At 57.8% G+C, this 11382-nt stretch overlaps 1 protein-coding gene across 1 annotated transcript; it reads right to left on the bottom strand.

Moving 5' to 3' along the window:
* Window positions 1–8703: 8703 nt before the first annotated feature.
* Window positions 8704–10681, bottom strand: LOC112122653 (maestro heat-like repeat-containing protein family member 1; the record flags this gene model as incomplete). Its single annotated transcript, XM_026659808.1, has 5 exons — window positions 8704–8826; window positions 9589–9714; window positions 9922–10038; window positions 10200–10307; window positions 10632–10681. Coding segments are annotated over 5 exons (524 nt in total), but the record flags the coding sequence as incomplete, so codon positions are not given.
* Between the last annotated feature and the right edge of the window lie 701 nt (window positions 10682–11382).

The following is an 11382-nucleotide window of genomic DNA, read 5'->3' as shown; positions in this document are numbered from 1 at the left end:
CCCATCCCCCCATAATTTTTGAATGTATTTCACTGGTTATTTTTTACATTTCCAAATACATGTTACTATAGTATTGCAACTTTTTTTTATGAAAGGGCCCCCCCGAAATTGCTTTGCCCCAGACCCCCCTTGAATCCTCTGGGCGGCCCTGACCTAGAGCAGGGGTTCTCAAACTTCATTGCACCGTGACCCCCTTCTGACAACAAAAATTACTACATGACCCCAGGAAGGGAGGCCGAAACCTGAGCCCACCTGAGCCTTGCCACCCCAGGTGGGGGAGCCAAAGACAAAGCCCAAGGGCTTTAGCCCCGGGCAGGGGGCCTGTAGCCTTAGCCCCACTGTCCAAGGTGGTGCAGCTCGGGCTTTGGCCCCGACCCCAGACCCCAGCAAGTCTAATGACAGCCATGGTGACCCCATTAAAATGGGGTCACGACCCACTTTGGGGTCCCATCCCACAGTTTGAGAATCGCTGACCTAGAGCAAGGTGGGGGGAGTTGGGCCTCTCTGCCTTAGAGAGCAACCTGGTTTTGGTTCTGGTGTGTGAAAATTCTGGATCTTAAGAAATAAAGTAGTGTTACATTGCAACCTTCCAGAAGGATAAAAACATAAAATACTTCAGCTTCTCTATTTGTATATTGTGAACATAACAGATTAAAGAGTCATCTACTATCAGAAATCTCTTGCCCATGTAAGTATTTGTAGACTGTGATTCAGTCAGCTCTTAACCCTCTCTTGGATAAACTAAATAGATTGATCTTCTTTAATTTCTCACTATATGGCATATTTTCCAGAGCTCAGATAACTCTTGTATGATTTTTCAACATCCTTTTTGAAGTGTGGAAGGCAAAACATTACCTGCGTGGACTGGTGTCACTGGGCAAGTCCTGCTGGGCTCCCGAGAGGTGCCGTGCCGGGGGGCAGGCGATGGCGAGGAAGCAAGAGGCGAACAGGTCGTCCTCGCATCCCTCCAGCGTGTCCGCTTGCCCCAAGGCCCCGATCAGCTCCCACAGGCCGCATGTGGTCTGGAAGGGAAAAGATACAGTCAGAAGACCGTGGCCGTGCGCAGAATGCAGCCGGGAAAGAGGGCTGAAATGCCAGCGATGGGAACTTACCGCCGGGGGCAGCCGGGCTGGCTGGGGGCAGCTCCTGTCCTGGGTCTGTCCAGGGTTAGCCCGGCCCTTCTCTGGGCTGTCGTACAGCAGGATGTGCAGTACCTCCCTGGTCAGCATGGGGTCTGCACCTAGGAATCTCCAGATGGCCTTGATGTGGCTGTGACGGACAGAGGGACGGCAGGTAAGGAATTCACACAGAGGACGGGCCCAGTTGGTACACACCGGGGATGATGCCCTCCGAGGGGTGACGGGCCAGAAGCAGCAGGTTGAGCCTGCTGGTGGCTGACCTCAAGGCCCTTCAGGCACTGTCCAGTCCTAAGGGGTTCATACCCTCCTGCCTGGGCACTGCCAGGGGGCGCTGTGTCACAGAAAGGGATGGGTGGACGTGGCCAGACTCACTTCTCCCAGCTTGGGGGCCCCCTCCCTCCCTTGCTGCCTTCTCCTGATGGGAACCAGAGGGGCTGGGGTTAGAGCCCCCATGGGGGAAAGCAGTGACTCTGGGCTCAGGGGTGGGGGCTGGTGTGAGGAGGTGCCCACCCTTGGGAGGGGCTAGGGACAGGTGCTGGGCTGGATCTCCTGAACTGCGGGGGTGGGGGGGAGGGGCACAGAGTGGGAGCTGCGGCCAAGGAGAGCAGGAGCTCCTTCCCCATGGGGCAGAGAGTCGGGGGTTCAGGAGGAACAAGGCTCCAGTTCTGGCCACGCCATGGCTCTGGGGTGGGGGGTTTGGAGAAGGCTGTAAAATGGGCTCTGTGCTTGTCGGCTCTGGGCAGGATGCAGGGAAGGCGCTTCTGGCCCAGGGGAACCTGGCAGGCTGGTGAATCGGAGAAGACCAGCCCCTAGGGGTGGGATGAGGCGTCTAAAAGCGTGCGGTGATGGGGAAGATACCAGGCTGGGATTCCAGGGGGGAGAGGGCATTTCCCAGCTGGGGGGAGGGAGTGCCCCTGCGGGGACATGCTCAGTGTAGGGGCGTCTGTGGGGGCAATGCAGTTAGGTTGGCCCCTCTCCTGCCTCAGCCTGGAGGGATGCCCTGCCGGGAGCGGGGGGCCATGCTGACACATGGGGTCTCTCCTGGTCTGTGTAGTGATGGGAGGGGGGGGACTGGAAGACTGTTCTGGCCTCCAGCCAGCCAAGCCATTGCACAGCCGAACCGGGATGGGGTGGACTGGTTAGCAGTGCACAGAACGAAGTGGGGGAGGGTGACAGCTGTGTTAGGAATAGCTCAGCTGGGGGAGCCCTGAGCCGGGGGTCCCAGAGCACACGGAGCCCTCCAAGGGACAGGGAGGCTAATGGTGACAGCATGCCGGGGCAGGGCTGTTCCCTGGGGGCCTGTGTGCAAGGGGAGGGGCTGTGCTGCATGTAACCGTGGTGCTGTGGAGTGACCCCATTAAGGGGGGGCTCGGAGGCCGGAGGGGGGTGTTCTATCCTTTCCCTGGGGCTGGCGCTCACTGTTTGTAAGGCCAGGGCATCTTCAGGAGGATGCTGACCGCGGTCTTGGTGTGTTGTCTGGCCAGTAGGTGGAGAATGTCTCTCGTCCCATCACTCAGCCGCCCCCCCCCCGGGGTGGGCTCAGTGTGTAGGAAAGAGCCGCCTGGAGATCCTGCACCTGCGGAGGCAAAGCAGGGGCTGAGACCCTACCCCTGCTGTGGGTGGGTGGCAGGCAAGGGCCAGGAGGAACTGGGCAGGCTCAGAAACAAGGCAGCGGTCACATGGCCCGGCGGAGGCCATGGATAAACTCTCCTAGCGAGTGACTGAGCCGAGGGGGGTTCTGGGTTCGGTACCTTGAAACCCCCACCCGTGATCCAGCACCGTAGAACTAAGGGTCCCAATCCCGCTGCCCAGTGACACCCCACCCCCCGGATATCCCGGCTGTACCTCCCCTTGTGACAACATGCCTGGGCTGCTTCAGCACCAGAGTGGGATCTAAGCGTCTGGGATGCATTTCCATCCTGTACGTCAATCCATGCCCACTGGGCAAAGAGTCAGTGGACACGGGGGACCCCACCGCAGGCTCTGTTCCTCCAGCTGGGGGATGGGTCTGGAGATAGGGCACATTTCCCAGGGAGTGAGCTGGGCAAGCCAGACTCCTGGGATCAAAGCCTGAAAACCATTACAGGGCCGTGCCCAGCGGCCCCCTTGCAGACAGGGCATGGATGGGTCCCATTGATCAATGATGGTGAGAAGGGATGTCTCCCCTCCACATCCTCCCTCGTGCCCCAGGAATTCTAGGCACGGGGCAAGATGGAGCTGCTCGAGATGTCAGCATGGTGCCTCCAATGCCCAGCCATTACTTGGCCCTGCAGCTCTGATTCTTGCTCTCCAAGCACCGCCTCCATGACGCCCGCCAGCTGGTCTGCACACTCCTCCTTCTCCAGCAGGCCCACCAGCAGGGTGAAGCTGAAGGGCATGAGGTCACTCGACTGCAGGTGCTTCGCGATGAGCTGCAGGGAAAGGCACAGGCCGAGTGTGAGCAGCGAGCCCCCGCCCGGGGAGGTGGGTTTGCTCTTCGGGGAACGGGGACAGAGGCACTGGCAGCCTGTGCCCAGGGCTATGTGAGTGGGCACTGGAGCCCATACCCAAGAATTTCCATCTGCCGGCTCCTCATCGAGGGAAGGAGACAATAACCCCCCTTTCCCATGTGTGTGTCTGTCTCTCCAGCCACAGTCTTTTACTCACCATAGCAACATGGACAGGGTTCTCTCTGCAGCTGGCATCCTTCTGCGTCTTGCTCAGCACGCTCACCACTGCCCCGGTCTTGCTGTACACGACAGCTGCACAAGAAACCACCAGTGCTCAGGCAGAGCTCTCGGGGCTGGATTCTTCCCTCTCCCCTTCGAGACAGATCAGAGGTGCCAAAGAGCCAGACTCCGGCCGCAGCTGGGAACGACCAGCTAGGGTGAGCTCTCAGCTGGCTTCTGGGCCAACTGCCCACCCTTCACACTGATGTAGAAGGTGTGTTGGGGCTGGGGTGGGATCAGGGGAGGTCCCAGATGGTCCCAGGCACCTGGTGAAGGGCAGATGCCAGGTCACCCCGGTAGGTACCAACCCACTTCTGCTCTGTGTCCCTCTGGTCAGGGCTGCGATGAAGGCGCCATGTTCTCTCTGCAGCCCTGCTCGCTAGGTAACGGCCGGGGCTGTGAAGGCTGAGAAGTGGCGACTGCTTCCGCTCTATCTTACCTTTGCAAGGCGTGAAGAGCCAGTAGAGAGCCTGAGATGCCCAGTATCTGGTGGCCTCCTGAGCATCGAAGGCCTGGCTTGTCAGCAGCCCGGCCATGTAGCCCTGCTCTGCCATGGGTTTCAGGTCCTAATGGGCCACCAAACAGAAATTGAGGACATAGGTCGGGGCGAGCCCAGCTCTGTCTGTATTCCCTCCCCCCCGCTTCCCGTGAGTGCTGGGAGGGGGCGGGGGGCAGCAGGGTCTGCGCTGCTCACCTCGGTGATGGCTTTGAAGCGGTAGAACATGAAGAGCCGGGCGCTGGCTCTCACAGCTCGGCTCCTCTCCTGGGCCCGGGGAGAGCAGATCCACGGCTGCAAGTGCTGGGGAGCAGGGAGAAAGTGGTGTGAGCGGCAGCAATGCCGGGGCGACCTCCAGAACCTGCTTCCCGCCCCAGCAGGGAGAGGACATGGAGCATTTAACCTCTTCTCCTCCACTTCCGGACACTGGAACTCAGCGCTCCTCTCCTGTCTGGGGGGCGTTGGCACAGGTCTGAGGGTCTTGGGCTCAGCGCTTTGAGGATTCTCCCCATTGATCCTGTAGGGTCTCGGGGCTGTTTCCTTCAGGGGAACAGGGGCTCCAGGCCAAATGTAGGAGGCCAAAGTGACACCCCTGGAGCAGGACTAGGATTGTCTTGCTGGATCCCAGGGTTGGGTGTATGCCCCATGGGGACTGGGTAGTTCACAGCAGCTGGGAGACCTGCTCAGCCCCCTCGGGATCAACTGGAGCCTTCCCTCTTGTGGTTCGGGTAGAACCTGACCAGCCGGCCCATCCCCAGATGGCCAGTGCGAATGGGCCCCTCCCCCCTCCCTATCATACGAGAAAGAGATGCAGTAGCGTGGTGGGGGTCAGGTGCTGCTCCAGGAATGTCTGCAGCACAAGATCCAGGCCCTCCCAGGGCAGTTCTTGGAGTGACTGGAGCAGAGAGAGAAGCAGGGAAGTAAATAGCAAGGGAGGTGGGGTGCACGAGGCAGGGGGACGAGTGGATCCCCCGGTCTGGAGCCAGGTGCTGTTGGTATTCGGGGTCCCTTTACCCAGGTGATACTGATCCCCCTGCACATAGACATGGGTCTCACCTGGACCACGGTCTGCCCTACCCCAAAGAATCCTTCCTCCCACCTGGGCTCCCCAACACATGTACTGAGCTGGGCTCTGGAGGGAAGGCTTCCTCCCTCCCGCTCTGGAGGGGCCCCAGCTGCTCCCCAACACCCCGCTGGCTCCCCAAGGGCTGAGCTGTTCATCCCGCTCCAGCCAATCTCTGTTTCTGTGGCAGGGCGAGTCATGGCCTGGCCGTGTGGCTGTCCCGAATCCATGCTTTGCTCCCTCTGCACCAAATGCTATTTAATGCTCTGGGCCAGAGCCTCATCTGGTGTAAACTGGGGGTAGCTTCTAGTTCCCTGTGCCAAGAATCCAGGGTAATTCTGTACAGTCTCACAGACACTCACCTCTACAGCTGTTCTCCCTGCCAACCCCACTGCAGAGTTAACTGCGTAGCCACTTGTCACCAGCCCTTTGGAAAATAAACCGAGGGGCTGGATTTGGCTGGACACGCAGCTCTCTGCATCGGGCCAGGGTCCAGCTACTCAGCCAGGGGGGTGGCTGAGTTTCCCAGCCAAGGAGCCAGGTGGAAGCTTTGTCCATGCCTCACTAACCTCTGCCCGGATAGCGGAGCTTTTTGCCACCTCAGTCCCTCTCAGCTTCGCCAGGGCTGGGCGCTGAATCATGGCGCTGGTGATACAAGTGCTGATGGTCTCAGCCTCCTGTTCCTTAGACAGGCGAGGCTCAAATTTCCTGATTGGAAGGAACGGAGCAGGCGGGGCCATTAGAACGTAGACAGGTCCTGGCATGAGTCAGGTTGAGTTTGATGGCTCGAGGGACAGCTCCCTCCCTTAGCAGCAGAGCTCCAGGGGGCATCTCCAGCAGAGCCACCGCCTAGGGAATGGTCCTGTCTGGAGATGCCTATGCCCCCTGGGCCCGACAGGGGCTCTGCTGGGGAAGCTGCTCTCCGGGGCTGATCCTGGGCCCTGCTCTGCGCCTGCACCCTGCGCCGTCACAGCACTTCATGCTGACGGGAGGGGCTCTCTCTTACCAGGCAATACGCAGAGATGGGGGCTGGATAAAGTGACCCGGAGGTCGAGGAGGGTATGGCCCGTTAGTGAGTCACCAGGGAGAAACATCCTCCGGTTCTTATTGCAGCTCGTCCCGCCCCCACTTCCTCTCCCTCCATCTGCCCCTCCCCGGCTGCTGGGCTCCGCAGCTGAGTCAGGCCCCATGGACGTACCCTATGTATGAGATGGCCAGCAGGGCATGCTGGTGATCGGGGCTCTGCAGCCGGGCCCGGTCCTTGACTCTGAGCATCTCCTGCAGCACAAAGCAGAGAGTCAAAGGCAAAAGAATTTGGGGGAGCCCGGTTCCTCAGCAAGACGTGGAATCTCCAAACTCAGTTTGACGCCCCCACCGACCCTCAGCCCCAGTGTGCAGTGCACTGGGGCACGGAGCTGGGAAGATGGCCTGGGAGCGGCCATGTGGCCAGAATGCAGGAGACATTCACCAGAGCCCCTATTTCGCCATTCCTGACGGCACATCTGGAAACTTCAGCATCTGCCACGGAGCAGGGAAGGGGGATCTGGGCAGAGGCGATTTTGTGACGGGGAGCATTAGAGTCCTGAAAAGCTGAGGTCAAATATTTTCCTGCAAACCAAAGGAGGGCTGCGCCTGTTAACTCCTCAGGATCATGTCCCGGAGTGAAAACCCTTGGAGTTAATCCCCAGGGCGCTTTCTGGGTGCCGGGCAGATCCCTCAGAAGTGGGATGGGGAATGGTCCCAGGTGTAAGCAGCATGAATCCGCTAATGGAAAATAGTGTCATTTAATTCCTTGGGCTGGAATCGCACCAGAAGAATCTGGCATCAGCACTGGGTTTGCAGTGCACAATGTAGAGCCCTGGGCACCGGGTCATAAACCCAGCACATGGCCTTTAAACGCCAGAGACTGTGGCATGTGTATCTGCCCTAGGGACCCCTCCCAGGACCCAAGCATGCTCACTCACCAGCAGCGGGGACAGCACGGTGTATGTGTCCTGGCTCACCAAGGGAATCCTGCTCACTTGGGTGACAGCTTCACCCACCAGCGCGAGGCTTCTCAGAAAAGCAGATCTCACCAGTGGGTCCTGGGCTCACAGGCAGGAGGGGGAGAGAACAATGAGGAAACAGCCACAGGCAATAGAGAGCTGAAACACAAGGCTACAGAGCGAGTCTCTACAAGGGAGCTGCTGTCCTAGGCGGGATTGCCCTCACGCCCTAAGGGAAAGGACCTGGTTTGCCGAGTGGAACATCTTTGCATTCCCTAGGGCTGTGGGTCTCCAACTATTTTTACTGATGACCCCTTTCACACAGCAAGCCTCTGGGTGTGACCCCCCTAATAAATTAAACACCCTCTCTAATATATTTAACACCATTATAAGTGCTGGAGGCAAGCGGGGTTTGGGGTGGAGGTTGACAACTCGCGAGACCCCATGTAATGACCTCGTGACCCCCGGAGGGGTCCCGACCCCCAGTTTGAGAACCCCTGGCCTAGGGGAATATCTCTGGAGATGAATGCAAGGAATGGGCTGATTCCCAGAGGTGCTGAGCACTTGCAGTTCCCAGAGCTGTCAGTGGTCCCTGGGGCTGCTCAGCTCCCCTGACAATCAGGTCGTAATTGTCTGATCTGGGACAGGAATCTGCTGCTCTCTGCAGTTGGCTGGGCTCTCCCTACCAAGGCATCCGTTCTCCAAGGAGAACATTCAGTTAAACCAAAGTAGCATCCCCCTCTCCTTTTCGCTGGGACGCGCATATGGGCATCGTAACCAGTGTAGGACTGAACGTCGGCCTCAAACCTCCGATGGCAAGAAAACAACCTAGAGTTATCTCAAAAATCCCCCTTCAGCACCAGAGCCTGTCAACCGGGCTAGGGGCCTGAATCCCTCCGTGCGCCTTTTGTGCCCAGCTACACCATCGACTGCAGTGTGTGGGGAAACGGGCCCTAAATCTTTATCTTCTGATCCCTGAGTGCAGCACAAGCCTAGAGGTACCAAACAGGGTACAGTCGTCACTGGGACAATAGCACCAAGTGATGCTCAGTTACACTCTAACAAGGCCCAGATGGGAGTCCTTCCATTAGCTTCCATGGGCCTGGAATCAGAGAAGCTAATTGAGATGGGGCAGTCACAGAGAGTGGTGCTGTTCCCATGTCTCCTGTCCCTCCTGGGGCAAAGGGCCAGCCCTCTGAGCGGAGTTTATGCAAAGACATAGCTCTGTGCTGCTGTGCACAGCCCGGGTAGGTGCTGTGTGGGCGGTCAGGGGAGGGCTCTGACTTACGTGTGGGCTCAGAAAATAGTGGTGTCACATGGGAGCCAGGATATTGAAGCCTATGGTCTCTAGGATGAGATCCGTGGGGCGTGAGTGGACCACGTGCCCATAGGTGAGGAGCAGGAGGCTTCTCAGCTGCTCAGTGGAAGCTGGCTCCTGAGAATTGCAAAGGAAAGAGTGAGGAGAAGGGATGGCCTCCAGCTGCTCCTAACTTACAACTGGGGCCAGGGGAGGATTTTTCATCCAGCCGGCTTAGCCACCAAAGGCTACTCTGCTGAGCTGAATTGCCTGGACTCCGAGGCCCTTCCCAGCTCCCCAGGATTGGGTGGTTGAGGTGACCCGGCAGCCGAAGGGGACGCACTAGCAGCTGCTTTAATTCAGCCTAGCTCCAGAGATGTCACTGGGACTACAGTGGATTGCACTGGCCCAGAGAGTTACTGGGAAGGTGGTGGTGGTGGTGCCGGGAGAGGGGGGACGCAGGTTAATGTCAGACATGCCAGCCCTGGTGAGTCTGCCAGGAAGGTCTGTGAAATAGCCCAGTTCAGGGGAAGACCAAGGGTCTGTTCTGCTGAGAAATGTGTCAGCTGGAGCTGATGGCATGGCAGTGTCTTTTGGGCCCTCTCTGAGCCTTGTTTATGGGGCTGTGTGGAGCATGTCTGAGCTCCCCAGGAGATACCCTGGAGAGCTTAGACAACAGGACCCACCTTCCCCCCTGGATCCACCCCATTGTGCTGAGATTGCAACTCCACAGAGGAGTAAGGAAAGGGCTCCCTCCTCAGAGGCTGAGCCACTGCTTGGAAATTCAGCTCTTCGCTGAACAGGCTTCTGGGAAGCAGGGTCCTCCCTGGCAGGTCCCTTTACCTGCAAAGGCTGGTGAAGGGATGGATGAAAGAGCAGAGATGCTAGGTGGGACCGTACCTCCAGAGAGCCACCGGCAGAAGGCTGGAGCTGCACCCTGCTGACAAACTCTTCCCAGTGCTCCAGGATGGCGAAAACCTCATATAGCTGTTGCCTGGCACACAGCCCAAGCGCTCGGGCGAATCCCTGAGAGACAGAAAGATGGAGGTTAGGAATGCTGAGCAACAAGCCAAGGGGCCAGGATGGGCTCTCCAAGTCATTGCCATGGGCATGGGTATAAGGAAGATCTTTTCAATCCACTGGACCTTGTCCAAGGCAGAACATACACATGTAGCATCAGGGGATTGACAAAGAATGAGGGATCACTTGACAGTGGAGGAGCAAAGACCTCACCTCTCTTTCCTCTTCTTCTCGGAAATCGACCATCTCCACCAGAAGCCATAGCTGGGGCTTGATGCTCTCTGCTGGAAAAAACATCAGCACGGTGCCCCAGCACTTGTAGAGAAAGCTCTGCGAAAGAGACACCATCATGCTGGATGCATTGGGCACAGCCTGGCATGCACAGAGCCCACTGGGTATAGCTGTCTGCTTCACTGACCCCAAGCTGCCCCTGGTTAGCGACTGCTGTTCTGAACTAGGCACTGAACCCCAATTCCTTCCAGGACACTGACCGTGTCACCGGGCCGCTTATCACCGTAGGCCAGCTGGCGCCTGATACTAGTGATGAAACAGCCCAGCCAGGTGTGGTCCGAGATGAAGAAGAGAAGGTCTTCCAGGAACTGCCAGGGAAAGAAGAGCCAGTTAGAACCGAGAGGGGCCAAGAAACTGGTCCTCTCAATAGCTCCAGCCAGGAACCCACCACAGCTGGGAGGGGAGGGGAAGAGGGAGCGTGCACTGTCACCCCCCACGTCTCTCCTAATGCTTCTGAATCCTTGTGAGCTGCCCCTGGTGCTTCTCCAATTGCATCTGCTGGACTCAGCCGCTTCCTCTGTCCCACAATGTAGTGCTGCTGAGGGGCCTCTTAATCCTGCCTCAGCGTGGAGGGGGCTGGACTAGATGACCTCTTGAGTTCCTTTCCAGCCCTCCATTTCTCTGACCCTTACCTGCAGCAGCTGCTGCTCCCACTCCCTCTGGCAGAAGCAGGTCTTGTGATCTGGAAGAGATGGGCAGGTCAGTTTCCTTTGTGTTTAGACCCTTCTACTGAGGAGCAGCCTTCAACTTGGCTCTTGTTTGGCAGGGGGTGGGGAGGAGCTGCCGACTCACGGGCCCCGAGGGGACCCATGGCTCTTTGAAAATTGCTGATGGACAACAATGCTCCTCAGACCCAAACCCCTTGATGTGAAATACCCAGGAGTTCTGCTTGCCAAGATCCTTCCCCAGGGTGTGAGATGTCAAATGAAGGTTAGATACGGTCCTGGAAAGGATCCTTCCTGTCTAGGCATGGGGGGCTGGGCTAGATGAACCAAGGGATATGATCCTGACATGATCCTCTCTGATTCCAAGGTGTGACGATGCGGTTCTGGCGGAACCCAACTGAGAGTGCCAACTCAGGACAAATTGCTCAAACAGGGCAGTTACAGCCCAAGGCTGGGGTTTTTCCACCTCTAAGGCAAACCAAACCAGCCAGGCTAAGAGGACTTCGGTCTCACCCCACTGGCTAACCGCAAGTCTCACAAGCAATCTCCTTAGACACTCCAGTTTCCCAGTATCACCACCAGTGCCACTCGTTATGGGGACAAATGATTATGAAAACCAAGACCCCAGTAAAAGAAAAAGGTTCTCCTGATCCCAAAGGACCAAGCCCCAGACCCAGGTCAATATACAAATCAGATCTTACCCACAAATCACGCTGTT

The sequence above is a fragment of the Terrapene carolina genome, unplaced genomic scaffold (assembly GCF_002925995.2).
Source record: "Terrapene carolina triunguis isolate 2854851 unplaced genomic scaffold, T_m_triunguis-2.0 Scaffold695, whole genome shotgun sequence".
Taxonomy (NCBI): Eukaryota; Metazoa; Chordata; order Testudines; family Emydidae; genus Terrapene; species Terrapene triunguis.
This window is presented reverse-complemented; position numbering and strand designations above follow the sequence as displayed.